At 38.2% G+C, this 12497-nt stretch overlaps 2 protein-coding genes across 4 annotated transcripts in view; both read left to right on the top strand.

Moving 5' to 3' along the window:
• LOC134288706 (uncharacterized) overlaps positions 1-12497 on the top strand; it is a 345573-nt gene continuing 333076 nt past the window's right edge. The window contains exon 1 of the mRNA XM_062854362.1: positions 1-177. The gene's annotated coding sequence lies outside the window, so the exon portion shown is untranslated. The remainder of the gene's footprint in view (positions 178-12497) is intronic.
• The window catches only part of LOC109408749 (serine/threonine-protein kinase N), a 371435-nt gene continuing 370231 nt past the window's right edge, over positions 11294-12497 (top strand). Inside the window, exon 1 of one of the 3 annotated variants that reach the window (XM_029870470.2) lies at positions 11294-12386. In XM_029870470.2, the coding sequence (XP_029726330.2) occupies positions 12366-12386 (21 nt within the window). In that variant the 5' untranslated portion in view covers positions 11294-12365. The remainder of the gene's footprint in view (positions 12387-12497) is intronic. The other 2 variants (XM_029870467.2, XM_062854354.1) reach the window with 2 other exon arrangements.

Raw genomic sequence — 12497 nt, 5'->3', positions numbered from 1 at the left:
AAAAATATATATTTGAAGAAAAATATTTTTTTATATTGTTACGATACTTAACAACCCGTATAGTATATTGTAAAAATCTTATTTACAATTTACTGTATGGTGTTCTACATTACATTTTATTGTTTTTGTATTTTTATTTTTACAGTGGTTTCTATTGTAAAAATATGGTTTTAAATAGTACTGTTACAATACAACGTTCGGTTTTTCTACTGTATTTTTTATTCGGGCCGCCTTTCATTTGAGACTTAAATGAGAAAGTTCTATCGGCGGGTCTTAAACATTTTTTTTTGAAAATTTTTTTTTTTTTTTCGAAGAACACATTAATGACAAAACACTGTTTTTCCATTGCAAGCATGACTTTCCGACGATATATATTTTATATTCTGTTTATTATTCTACCCATAAAAGCATAATAGTCCCATGTAAATGGGTTTTGTGTTTATGAGCAGTTTGGGGAAAGTACTAGAACAGTGAGTAAAAAATCGAGTTAAATGCTGTTCCTTTGAATTCCAATTATGTGTTTGCATCCTATGACAGATACGTATGCGTCTTTAATGTCTCGTATTTGACTGGTACCAGCAGGTCACCAATCGACCAACTTTTCAGCTCATACCGTCATTGACTTCTTCAGATTTGTGCTCTTGAAATTTCGGGGTGTGACTTCGTCATATATTTTTCTCAATCAGCTTCTCAACTTCAATGTGTGTCTGGTACTCAAGACACATGTTTTCTTTCATCTTCTTCTTCTTCTTGGCGTAACGTCCCTGCAGGAACAAAGTCTGCTTCTCAGCTTGTTCTATGAGCACTGTAGGAGATATAATAAGAATAAATTAAATTGTTCGACTTGTTTGCAATTTTCTTATTATATCTCCTACCAGCACTTCTACAGTTTTTTATTAAAAACTTATTTTGCCAATTACTATTTTACATGTGTATAGCGTGTGACTTGGACGAAAGTACTGTAGGCTCAGGAAAGTCGAGGAAATTTTCTTCACGAAAATCTCCTGGACTGACCGGGAATCGAACCCTTCATCCTCAGCATGGTTATGCTGGATACCCACGCCTTTACAGCTGTGGCTTTATGGGCCCTTTTCGTTATCAAAAACAAATCATCGGTGAACAAAATTGGTTTACTTTTCTGATCACTCGTTGACGCCGGTTTCCATCTGGATGGCAGTTCAAGAATATTTGAGAGCTTCATCTGATCAGCCTGATCTCTGGGTTTTGCCGGCAAATATTCAGCAACCACAGCAACATTATGAGAAGTCTAAATGATGTTCAACAAATTTCGATGTGGTTCAGCTTTAGTGCAAAGAAGTTGCTTGCCTTTGATCATCTCCCTGTAGCATCTAGAACAAAACTGCAACGAGAAATTTCTTTTTGCGGTATCGGTAGTAAGGCTAGATCAGCCACGTTTGCCCTTTATGAGAAGTTGTAGTTCTTGCAGCTCTACATATTTCACAAACAAGGGCTGCAACTCCAAGTAGAAGGTTTCAAATAATATTTAAACTCATACAGAGTAAATCTAATGGATATATTCGCACCATTGAATGAGATAAATTTAAATGAACAAGTCCGAACTTTTTTGTGGGGTAGCTGCTATCTCTGATATATTTCAGAAAAAGTTGTTATAATATCAACAACCTGCAAGAAGAAACAAGAACAAGTTAAGACATTTTCAATCCGTTCTGATTGTTATTTGTGTGCTCAGACATATGTACTTTAATGTAAAACATGTGTTTATGTCAATAAAGCTGTAGAATTTAATGAAAAGTTGCTAAATCTTCTATAATGCCACGATTCTACGAAAGGATCAAACTATTGATAACCGACAGAATAGCACATTGTCCCTATAGTGCATATATATTGTGCAAACGTTAGACATGTAGCATTAATTATTCTATTTTTGTCAGTTGAGTAAGGCTGTTTACAAAGATATTCGGTTACTAATAATTTTTATGTCGAATTACTCGTTACAAGACAATTTTACTAAACACTTCTAAAACTGTGAATGTAAACTGTTTTCGATGATAATTGTGGCAAAAAAAAATTCCTCAAACACAATACATATTCCTTGGTTCCATTTTCCTCGTCACTTAGGGGCAAGGATGGGAAAAAATCATTCATTTATTGCACTCACAACCACGCACAATCTGATGCGGGTGTGCTTCTCCCCCAGCCAAGCAAATTCCTTCCACATTCATTGCCCATTCTTTTTAATCGCCGAGCCCCGAGCGATGCAAGCAACGACGGCCGAATGATTCGGTACTGAGTCTGTGTGCCGAAGGCGAACGAACCAATATTTAACGAATGTTTGTATTCTGAGTCGGGTGCGAGAGCATTCGTTTTGGAACGTTCATTTAGCGTTCAGTGGAAGCATTCAGTACTGGGAATTGAATCAGTGAGCGCGTTTTGATTCAATCAGCTGGATGCCACTCGGTAGTTTAGAGAGCGAACGTTCTTTTCGTATACACTGATCCAAGCTGATTCATTTCACACTCTATTTCTTTCTCTCCAGATTCGCTTCGGTGGCGTCGGTGGCGAGCCATTCATGTTGCGTTCGTTCATGGTGTGTCATGCTCTCACTCAGTATTGGGTTGTTGGCGTTCTTTTGGCTATTGTGCATCGCCGGCATTCGGGTGAGCGAATGAGTTTTCCCATGCTTGCTTAGGGGTTTCTTGTCATAGTTGTTTCTTAAGCGCAGTTTCGAGTTTTAAAGGAATCGCACAAGGAACTTCTTGAGTGATTCCTGGCAGAAACTTTCTTCGGTGACTGCCATTTGAACTGTCATTTCTTCGCTACTGCGTACTGCGATCGAAGAAAAACCGGTTTCTTGAGCGATTCAGGCAAGGAATTTCCTATGCATCAAGATAGGCTGAGAAATTCCTTCTGAACTGCAAACAGTGCTTTAAAATGTAAGGAGCTATACCAAACTGCAATAGTCTGAATTAACTAAAAATATTTAGGTCTTTGATACCATAAAGGTGCACGAATTGAAAAATACCGGCATGTGGTAATTCTATCTTAGCCACGGCATACAAGAATACAAGACAGACCATTAACCTAAGTAATCATCAATTTTTAACGTAAACATGTAACGTCATTATCATCGTTCGTTCCTTCGCGTTCATAAAATTGGTGTGGAGCTCTAGATTGTTTTATTCATGCTTTTGAAAGATTTAAATTGCACCATCAAAAAACTTCCAGTTTTCCGAAATACATTACCTTCCAAATGGTGTACCCCGTGATCCGAGCTACTTTGATGTATGTTTACATTTTTGTTTACATTTGTCGGCCTACTTCGATCGTAAAACTTTTAAATCATGAGACACTGTCAATAAAAACTAAGAAAATTGCAGCCGCAATAACTTCTTCCACATGTTTAGAAGGCGAATTTTATTTGTACATATGCCTAAATACTGCTGAAATTCTATTTCAACTGCCTTAAATATTTTTTTTTTTGCACTTTATGTCTAAACAACATTTTGTAAGGGAAATTTTAAATATTCATTTGACCCGTTTACTCTTTCAAAAAGACACGTTACTAATGGGCGACCTCATACATGCCCATTTGGCTAAACTCAAGATTGAAAAGAGAAAAAACACAAGTCTCGAAACTATTAATAGGGCAGAAGCTTCAGTTTTGGCCAGCCCGGAGTTTTGACCATAGTGCGGTATTCAGCCTGTTACGATCTAAATCGGCATAAATTTATTTTTTGCTAGTGGATTTTAATATAGTATTATGATAACAGCTGTGAAAACCATACATTTTGATTAAAAACTGGAAGAAAAAAATATGTTTTCTTGAAAAAATCAGCTCCCATATATCTATTTTGGCCAGGGTGCTTCTAATTTGGCCACTCCCATAAGAAATACACGTGATTGGCCAAAATAGAAACCAGAGCTGAGAATATGGCCAAAACTGCGGCAATGCTTCTATTTTGGCCAGTGCTACTTTTGATACAAAAATCAAGTATTAGCTTGATTTCTGCATTTTTATTATAAAGTATAGATATAAACCTTTCATTTGACGTATTGGATGTTTCCATAGGATTATTAGTTATTTTTATAAAAATGGTTTCTCTTAGACTGGCCAAAACCGGTACCCGCACCCTATTTGAAAAAAAAAATTGTTCTAGATCCGCCGATAGAACTTTCTCATTTTAGTCTCAAATGAAAGAGGGGACCTTTAGCTTTCGTTTGGTAGGTGTTTTAACCAGGGGGGGTAGATCCTACCCTCTACGCCCACCCAAACATGCCCACCTGCGCGCCATCTGCTGTTGGTTCTAATTTGTAAACATCTTTTGTTTAGTTGTTTATAAACATCAACAATAGTAAAAACATTAGCGTTTTTCTCTTCCTGGCGGTGCTGATGCTCATTACCCTTCTTACACCCATAAGAAGGGTATAAGTATCGCTCGAAAAACCTACTTTCGATCCGAGGCCCGGAGGGCCGAGTCTTATATACCAATGAACTCAGCTCGACGAACTGCGCAAATGTCTGTATGTGTGTGTGTGTATGTGCGTTACAAAAAAAAAGTCACGCACGTTTCTCAGCCGTCTGTCAACCGATTTGAGTTCTTTTGGAAGCAAATGAAAGCTACTACATCCTAGTAGAACGCTATTGATTTTTTTTCGATTGGACGTTTGGTTACCGAGATATCTCTCGAAGAGTTCTTATGAGTCATACATCTAACCTTTTAAAGATTTTTGACCAAGTATATCATAGTAAATATTTCGGCCGTTTGTCAATTGATTTGGGTTCTCTTGGCACCAAATGAAAGCTACAGCACAGACAAACAGACGTAACACTTTGAACATTTTTCGATTCAAATCATAGTCACGGAAACATATTTGCCCAATGCTAAAAGGATTAAGTTTGGCCGACCATCAACTAGGTGGCGGTAGTGCGCAAACGTCAAATTCGAACAAAAACGATGCGAGCGCCACGGGTGGGCAGTTGGCCAACTATCATATTTTGAAAAAACCGATAAATCGGTGTACGTTGGGAATTATCAGAGTGTTACGTCTGTTTGTCTACAGCATCCTAGTAGATCGCCTAGAAATTTTATTTCGATTGGACATATGGCTACAGAGATATCTTTCGAAGAGTACTTAGGTTTTATATAACTAAACCTTTTGAGATTTTTGACCAAGTGTATCATAATAAATATCTTACCCGTCTGTCAACCGATTTCGGTTCTCCTGGCACCAAATGAAAACTACAACATTCTAGTATAACCCTATACAATTTTATTAGGATTGGACATTTGGTTACCGAGATATCTTTCAAAGAGTACTTGGGAGTAAGGTTAACTTTTTGAGAGATTTTTACCAAGGGTACCATAAAAAATATCTCAGCCGTCTGTCGACCGATTTGGGTTCTCTAAGCACCAAATGAAAGCTACAATATCCTTGTAAATGGCCCTGAAATTTCATTTCGATGCGACATTTGATTACTGAGATATCTTACGAAGAGTATCTAAATAAATTCTTTTTTACATATTACACAAGTTTACAAAATAAAACGAAAGTCGTGAACTTCTGTCAACGACCAAAATTTTTGAAGCACAATTTAGTGCTGATTTCGAAACCAACCTTCAAAAAATTTTAAGTAGAACAGTTTTTGAGTTTTGGCTCAATATCGAGTTTTGCAACTTTTCCAAATATGTAATTCACTAAAATTCAAATATATTGCGTTTTGTTCAACCAATTTTAAATCTTTTTTCCATAAATTAAAAGCTGAATACAATACCATTCGATCATCTGAATACAGGTTTTGCGTCAGATTGATGAAATTCAAGATATTGGCGAGTTTTAGGGACGATCTTCTTAAATTTTAGCGAAATTCCCAAAATTTTTTGAAGAAATGTATTTTTTTCAATAAGAAAAACCCAACTTAAAAATTCTCTCTGTTTATTAGACATATCATATGTAGGCGAGTTACAGTAAAAAAATCAGATCAATCGGAGCATTGATTACGGAGAATGAGATGTTTGAAGTGAGCGACTTTGCTTAAAAGTAGAACAAAAATCGATTTCAAATCATCAACCTTGTATGGAAAGTCGAAAAAATTTCCGCTCTACTGTATTTTTTTTCTTTCGCGTTTTCGAACTCAGGGCATGATTCTACACCAAAAATGATCATCAGCTTACCGAGTTCAAAAATGCTGTAAACTAGTGTTATTATAGTCACTTGTTATCTTGCATGAGTTTTTGACCAGTCTATGGGAAATTATTTTTCAATAAATAATGCTGACCTCATACAAAGTGTATACTAGCAGGTTATTGTTTTCAACAAAATTATAAATAACAAATTACAAATACACAGGACTTCTATGAAAACTAACAATATGTTAAATGAAAGCTTTGAATTTATATATTGTGGGAAAAACGCATGAACCGGACAGCCAAAATAACTAGCTAATGCCAAAACTGATTAACTTAGTAGATATATCATTTTTGTCCTTTCTACACCATAACAGTTTGTTTTCTGCTTCGGTTTGCAGCGGACGCAGCACAATATCACTCCGCAGTGATTGGTATCATTAGTTGGTTCGATTGTCATACAGTGTCGGTGCTTGAACTCTTTTGTTCGCAATCGCTTTGTGGTTATCGCCTGTTCGTCAAAGCAATGATTTGCAATACGTTGCAATTTCGCTTCCCCGTGGTAGCATCTCCACCCGGCTGGGAAGAGATTGCTGGATTCACAAAGCGGTTGAATGCGGATGTGAAGCAAATGGAAACCATCTACAAGATGCCACAGGATAAATCGATTTGCATCAAGTTCAAATCGTCGGAAGCCTTCGAAGACGCATTAGGATGTAATGAGGAGTGTTTGAAGTTTGCTTACTCCAACGGTACAATTGTCGACGTGTACATGTCCAGCGCGGGCAGAAACGTTGCATATGTGCGAGTCTTTGATTTGCCGCCAGAGTTACCCGACAACGCTCTGTCGTCGGTACTTGGACAGTATGGAATTGTAAAAAGAATGGTGAGAGAGAAGTTTCCAAGTGGTTTTGGATTAAATCACTTGCACACTGGCGTCCGTGGTGTGTACGTGGATATTGAAAAGGAAATCCCTGCTGCCTTGGAAGTTTGCGACTGGAAAGCGAGGATATTTTATGATGGCCTCAAGAACAAATGCTTCTTGTGCAATCTGGAAGGGCATCGAAAAGATTCCTGCCCGCAAAGGAAAACCCAGAAACGGAAAGAGAAAAGGAAAGAAGTATCTTATGCGGAAATAGTTGAAAGCGGAGTTGTGTCATTGTTGGACGAAACGGATTCTGTCGGAGAAGAGATGATCGAAGAGGAACTAATTGACGCGGAAATAATACAAGTTACGGAATCGGAAGCAGCACGACAGCAGAGACTCCAGGAAGAAGAAGCGGAACAGAAGATAAGACAGGGGAAAGCATTAGAAAAGTTGACGAATTTGGCTTCAGCGATACAGGAAGCGGTAAACAAGCAGCAAGCGAGTGAGAGACGAGCACAATTTGCCGCATCAGGATCCACGGAGATGCTGCGTCCCAAAAAAGCAGCTCGAAAAAGCACGAAGTGATAATTTTAAGTAAACCAATTGTTTAACCATTATGTTTATTCAATACTCTGATTTTGGCTCCGTAATGTGCTCTGCACGAATGAGCCTATAAATAAATGCAAGAAAAAAAAAATACACCATAACCATGAATACCAAGAACTTCGTAGCTAATTTAATCGACTGATTAAGAGATATTAGACAAAGTGTATCTCGTTGATTTTCTTACCCATTTGTTAACCGATTCAAGATCTTTTGGCAGTTTACAAAAGATACAATATTTTAGAATATGTAAGCTATTTTTTAAACATTCCATACAAGATTCTAGGAGGTATCTGGCATTTCTGGTAATTTAGTTCATGGTCCATGATGCTATTTTGGAAATCAATCATTAGATGTCAAATCCACAATATTTTCTAGAACTTTTGCTATTTTATATAGCCTAATCGAAAGAGCTCATTTTTTCTGAGTATAACGTGATTTTATTGGATTCCAATACCTTTGTTTTGATGGTTTAATTAACAAAACAGTTTTAATTTTCGTGGATAGAATGACAGTTCAATCGATAAAGTGACAGTTCGACCCGAACAAAAAAAAATCCTCATACAAACTTTAAGGTGAATCGGGACGCTGTGTTATTTTTCCTATCTTCCCTCTCTTTCTAACAATTTGCCTCGCGATTTTGAAGATGGTAATCTCGATTTCTATCGCACAGATGAGGCTGAAAAACAATCAGCATATGCACTGCAAGTGAGCATACACAATGATAGATTTTTGTTCCATTATATGAAGTAGAATCTGAGATTACCATCTTAGTAGAAACACAGCAATGGCGGATATTTCCTCGACCGTCCCGTCCGCCCTTAAATGCATTTTAAAAATAGTTCCCGGACTCCAAAAATTATGAAATTTTGGTTTTCGACTAATTTTTGGGCAGATAATCCGATTATGAAATAATCCGGATACCCCTAAAGAACCCAATAGACCACTTCACGGCGAAATTCTATCTCTTTTACTCCTTCAGAGAGTTTGAAAACAACAGGACCAGTACCTGTCAAATTTGACAGGTGTTGGTCCTGTTGTTTTCTAATTTCCCGTAGGAGAGAAAGAGAGCGATTTCTTGATGACGTCACCGTGCAATGGGCAATTACACAAAATAAATATGTTAAATACAAATAATACAACAATAATTTTAATAAGTGTAAGAAGGGTTCTGTTCACCATCGGTGGATTAGTTAGTTAGTTAGTTTTTATTTTTAACCAAAATTTAGAAAGAGGGAAAAGCCCCTTTGAGTGATTTCCCGAATAAAAAATACAGTAGAAAAACCGAACGTTGTATTGTAACAGTACTATTTAAAACCATATTTTTACAATAGACACCACTGTAAAAATAAAAATACAAAAACAATAAAATGTAATGTAGAACCCAATACAGTATATTGTAAATAAGATTTTTACAATATACTATACGGGTGGTTAAGTATCGTAACAATATAAAAAAATATTTTTCTCCATATATATTTTTTTGCAAAACCATACATTATATTGTAAATGAATTGTTATAAATACTGATACGTGGGTTTTAATAAACCGTACATTGTATGGTACACATATGGTTTCAAACAATAAAATGTACCGTAAATATATTGTTTTCAATTGTAGTTTCACTACTGGTTATACATTCAATTAAATGGTTTTGGAATGGTTCTCTTTTGTTATGTTGTATTGGTTTACATTACATAAACCATATAATGTTATATTATCTTGTCATTTTCCTCCTGTTAATGGCATCTTAGGCTTACTAGCATTATGAGAATGCGCTTTGGGAATTCTCCAGAGCGTTTTGGATTACCCTTCATATTGGATCGCCCACGTCTAAGTCTGAGTCGAGGTCTGAGTAGTCTCTGATTGCATTAACAGTTGAAGCTTAGGCTCCCATGCCCCACCAGCCAGATAACTGGGTTTCGCAAACTAAGCATTATTTGTGGCAACACTTTGAGCGGCATGATGGAACTATGCCGAGCGCGCTAAGTATTATTAGACCACTAATGTAGTTGCATGAAGTGGGTGACGAGGTACATAAGTATCATTACAGCGTGCTTAACCGTTATTGCAATATTGAGGCTCCAGTTTGACTAAAGTTTGAAATACACGGAAATACATAACAACTCATGAGAAAACTGTCAAGTTCGATTCAAGTATAAGTTAGGTTAAAAAGCGAACCCGCAGACGAACCTATATTAAAAGTCATTTCAGTGTTCAGTCCAGTCCATGTGTTAAAGATGGATCTACGTCAAAGATAAAGTTTGTCAATCGTATTTGATTCGATTGTGGTCGAAGGCAAGTTCACATGAGAGAAGAGGAGAAAATTCCCCCAAATGCAAATACAGAAATAATAGTGTTGAACTCATCCACTGATTTACGGTAATCTGACCTGCATCATTCCGGGTTGGCCTACATTCGTATTTCTCTCATCGCACTCTACACACCTAGCCCGCCATATCTCTTGCACCCCTGCTTGGACCTGCAGTTCTTAGAATAGGACATTTGGTTTACCACTGATTTAAACATGTTATTGATTTTCAATTGATGTTTCAACTTATTCACTTTTTTTCTCTTTCCTATGAAAGCTTTCCTTTGCATCAAAAAAGTCACAAACATCAACAAAACAAAGCACGGAAAAAATGTGGTGTTCGATTTGAATAGGTCGAATCTGCATATGAATCACAGCAAACATACGACCTATTCAAATCGAACACCAGAAATAATAAACAATTTACGGAAAAATAATGTTTCGGAAAAGTGAATGGTTCAAACGTAAGAAAAACAGTATAATATATTGTTACATAAAAATCCAATGTAAATGTATAGTATAGCGAACCATTTCATCACAATACACTTTATTGTAGCTGGTACACTGTATGGTGCAGAAATGGTTTTCACCATACACCCTATGGTTAGTTTTTATCCGGGTTCTTTAACCATCGGTGGATTAAATCGGGTTTTTAGATAATTATCGAAATTTCTCGAGTTGTAGTGTAAAATTATCCTCATATTAAAGCACCAGAACCGCTCTGGGAGTTTTCAATTTTCAACCGATTTCCGCACTCCAAACAAAACGAAAACAAAAACAAGCGAGAGTAGAGGCAAATATTTCATAATGGCGAAAACAAAACACTGATTTTTTTCGGAATATTTTTTTTCAATATTATCTAAATAAAATGTGTGGGATTATGCTTGAATCACATGCTGACTTGCTTTTAGCATGATAAAACGGTGTTAAAATCAATTTTGCGAACGAAAATAGATATTTTCTTGGTTGGCCGTTACGTCCTTCTAATGGTACTAAAATTGAATAGAGGGTAGGCGCTATTTGTTCCCAGTTGACAGCCAGCTTACTCCCCTGGTTTTAGCGATACCGATTTTTTTAAATTAATTTTGTTCTACCAGACACACCGTGATATGTGCGTTACCGAAATCCGTCTCCATCACGGTCTCGCGCACGACGCCGGTCTGCGTGACGTTCAAAATGTGACACTAAAGACGTCAGTCTTCGGTCGTCGGGCCGCGAAAGTTTTTGTTTGGGTTTGCGCAACTTGCTGGTGTTCGTTCTATGTTATTATTGCGCGAGTGCACCAACTCAACCACACAAACCGTTATTCGTATACGAATGGCTGAGGCGATGATTGCACAAACACCATCATCTTCTCAAACAACCCGCCGCGAATCGTCCAGTGCTTCTCGCTTCTCGGCTCGACGACCAGAATCAGTTTCTTCGGTGTCGTTTTGTGCTCTGCTCATCCTTTTTGGTTGGTGTTGCACTAGAATTCACGGTTCCCTATCTGCGGAGTGTTTTCACAATCGCGGGGTTGAGTTTCGATTAGTGGAGTTGCTGCGGAACCGCTTCCGGGAAGTGTAGAAGAAAACGATTCCGGAATTTGACCAAAAAAACTAAAGGAATTTCTCCGTCGGTCATCCGCCTGCGGACAGGTTCTCGTTCGCGATCGTTGTTGAGTGCGTTTCTAGTGCTGGTGCTGGTGGTGGTCGTCGTAGCAACGACAGACACGTTGATTGTTGACTGTCAGTGCGCGGATCGCGCGGAACAAGGGGTGTGTCAACGTTGTGAGAGGAAACGTACTTTTACGAGGAAGTTCGTGTTCAGCAGCCAGAAATTCCGTTCCATGTCCGCGATCTTTCCATCCGACGGCGAAGGCGAGTGCTAGTGCGGAGAAGAAGCTGGTTTGAAAACGCGAAATTGGATCTTTGACGTACGAAACGGTGCGGATTTTCGCTTCTGAGCGGTGTGAGTGTGCGCAATCATGCGTAAACAATAGTCTCGCGTCTGAGCCGTGTACTAAAGTTTCAGGGTCTACTGTTGTGAAAATAGTGTGTTTTGTGTACGGGAAAAGAGTGGCCTCAGTAAATACTCGATCTTCGACTTAAATCGTCGCCACGGGAGTTTTGTTTATTGATAAATTTTCGAGAAGGTGAAGATCCGTCCGCCCACGATCGTGCGGAGAAGAGTGTATTCAGATTGCGTGGTGTGTCATAGCGGCTGCAGCAGCCAGCAAAGTATTGCTCAATCAATACCTGTTGTGATTTGGGGGCCTTTTTTGTGAAGGACCGCCGTGGTGCAAAGGAATTTCGCGTTTGTATCTTTTCTTTCCGCGCTACCAAGCTAGCGTGCGAGTGAGTGAGTGAGAAGGAGCGAAGGAATCTAGTGTGTGCGCCCCGTGTGAAGCAGCTTCAGCAGAGACCAGACCAGACCAGACCGACCGTACTGAAAAAAAAAGAGGAACGACGGAGCGGAACTACTCGGCAAACTCAAAATGGCGGAATCATATTATCAGGTATGATCGCGATTGATGATGGGTTCTGTCTGTCTGTCTATCTGTCGGGTTTGCAAAATAACAACACAGGGGGAATTGTTTTGTTTGCTGCTTTGATCGTCATCATGCAAA

This window comes from Aedes albopictus, chromosome 2 (assembly GCF_035046485.1).
Source record: "Aedes albopictus strain Foshan chromosome 2, AalbF5, whole genome shotgun sequence".
In the NCBI taxonomy this organism is placed as follows: domain Eukaryota; kingdom Metazoa; phylum Arthropoda; class Insecta; order Diptera; family Culicidae; genus Aedes; species Aedes albopictus.
Note: the sequence above shows the minus strand (reverse complement) of the source record. Positions and strands in the feature narration are given on the sequence as shown.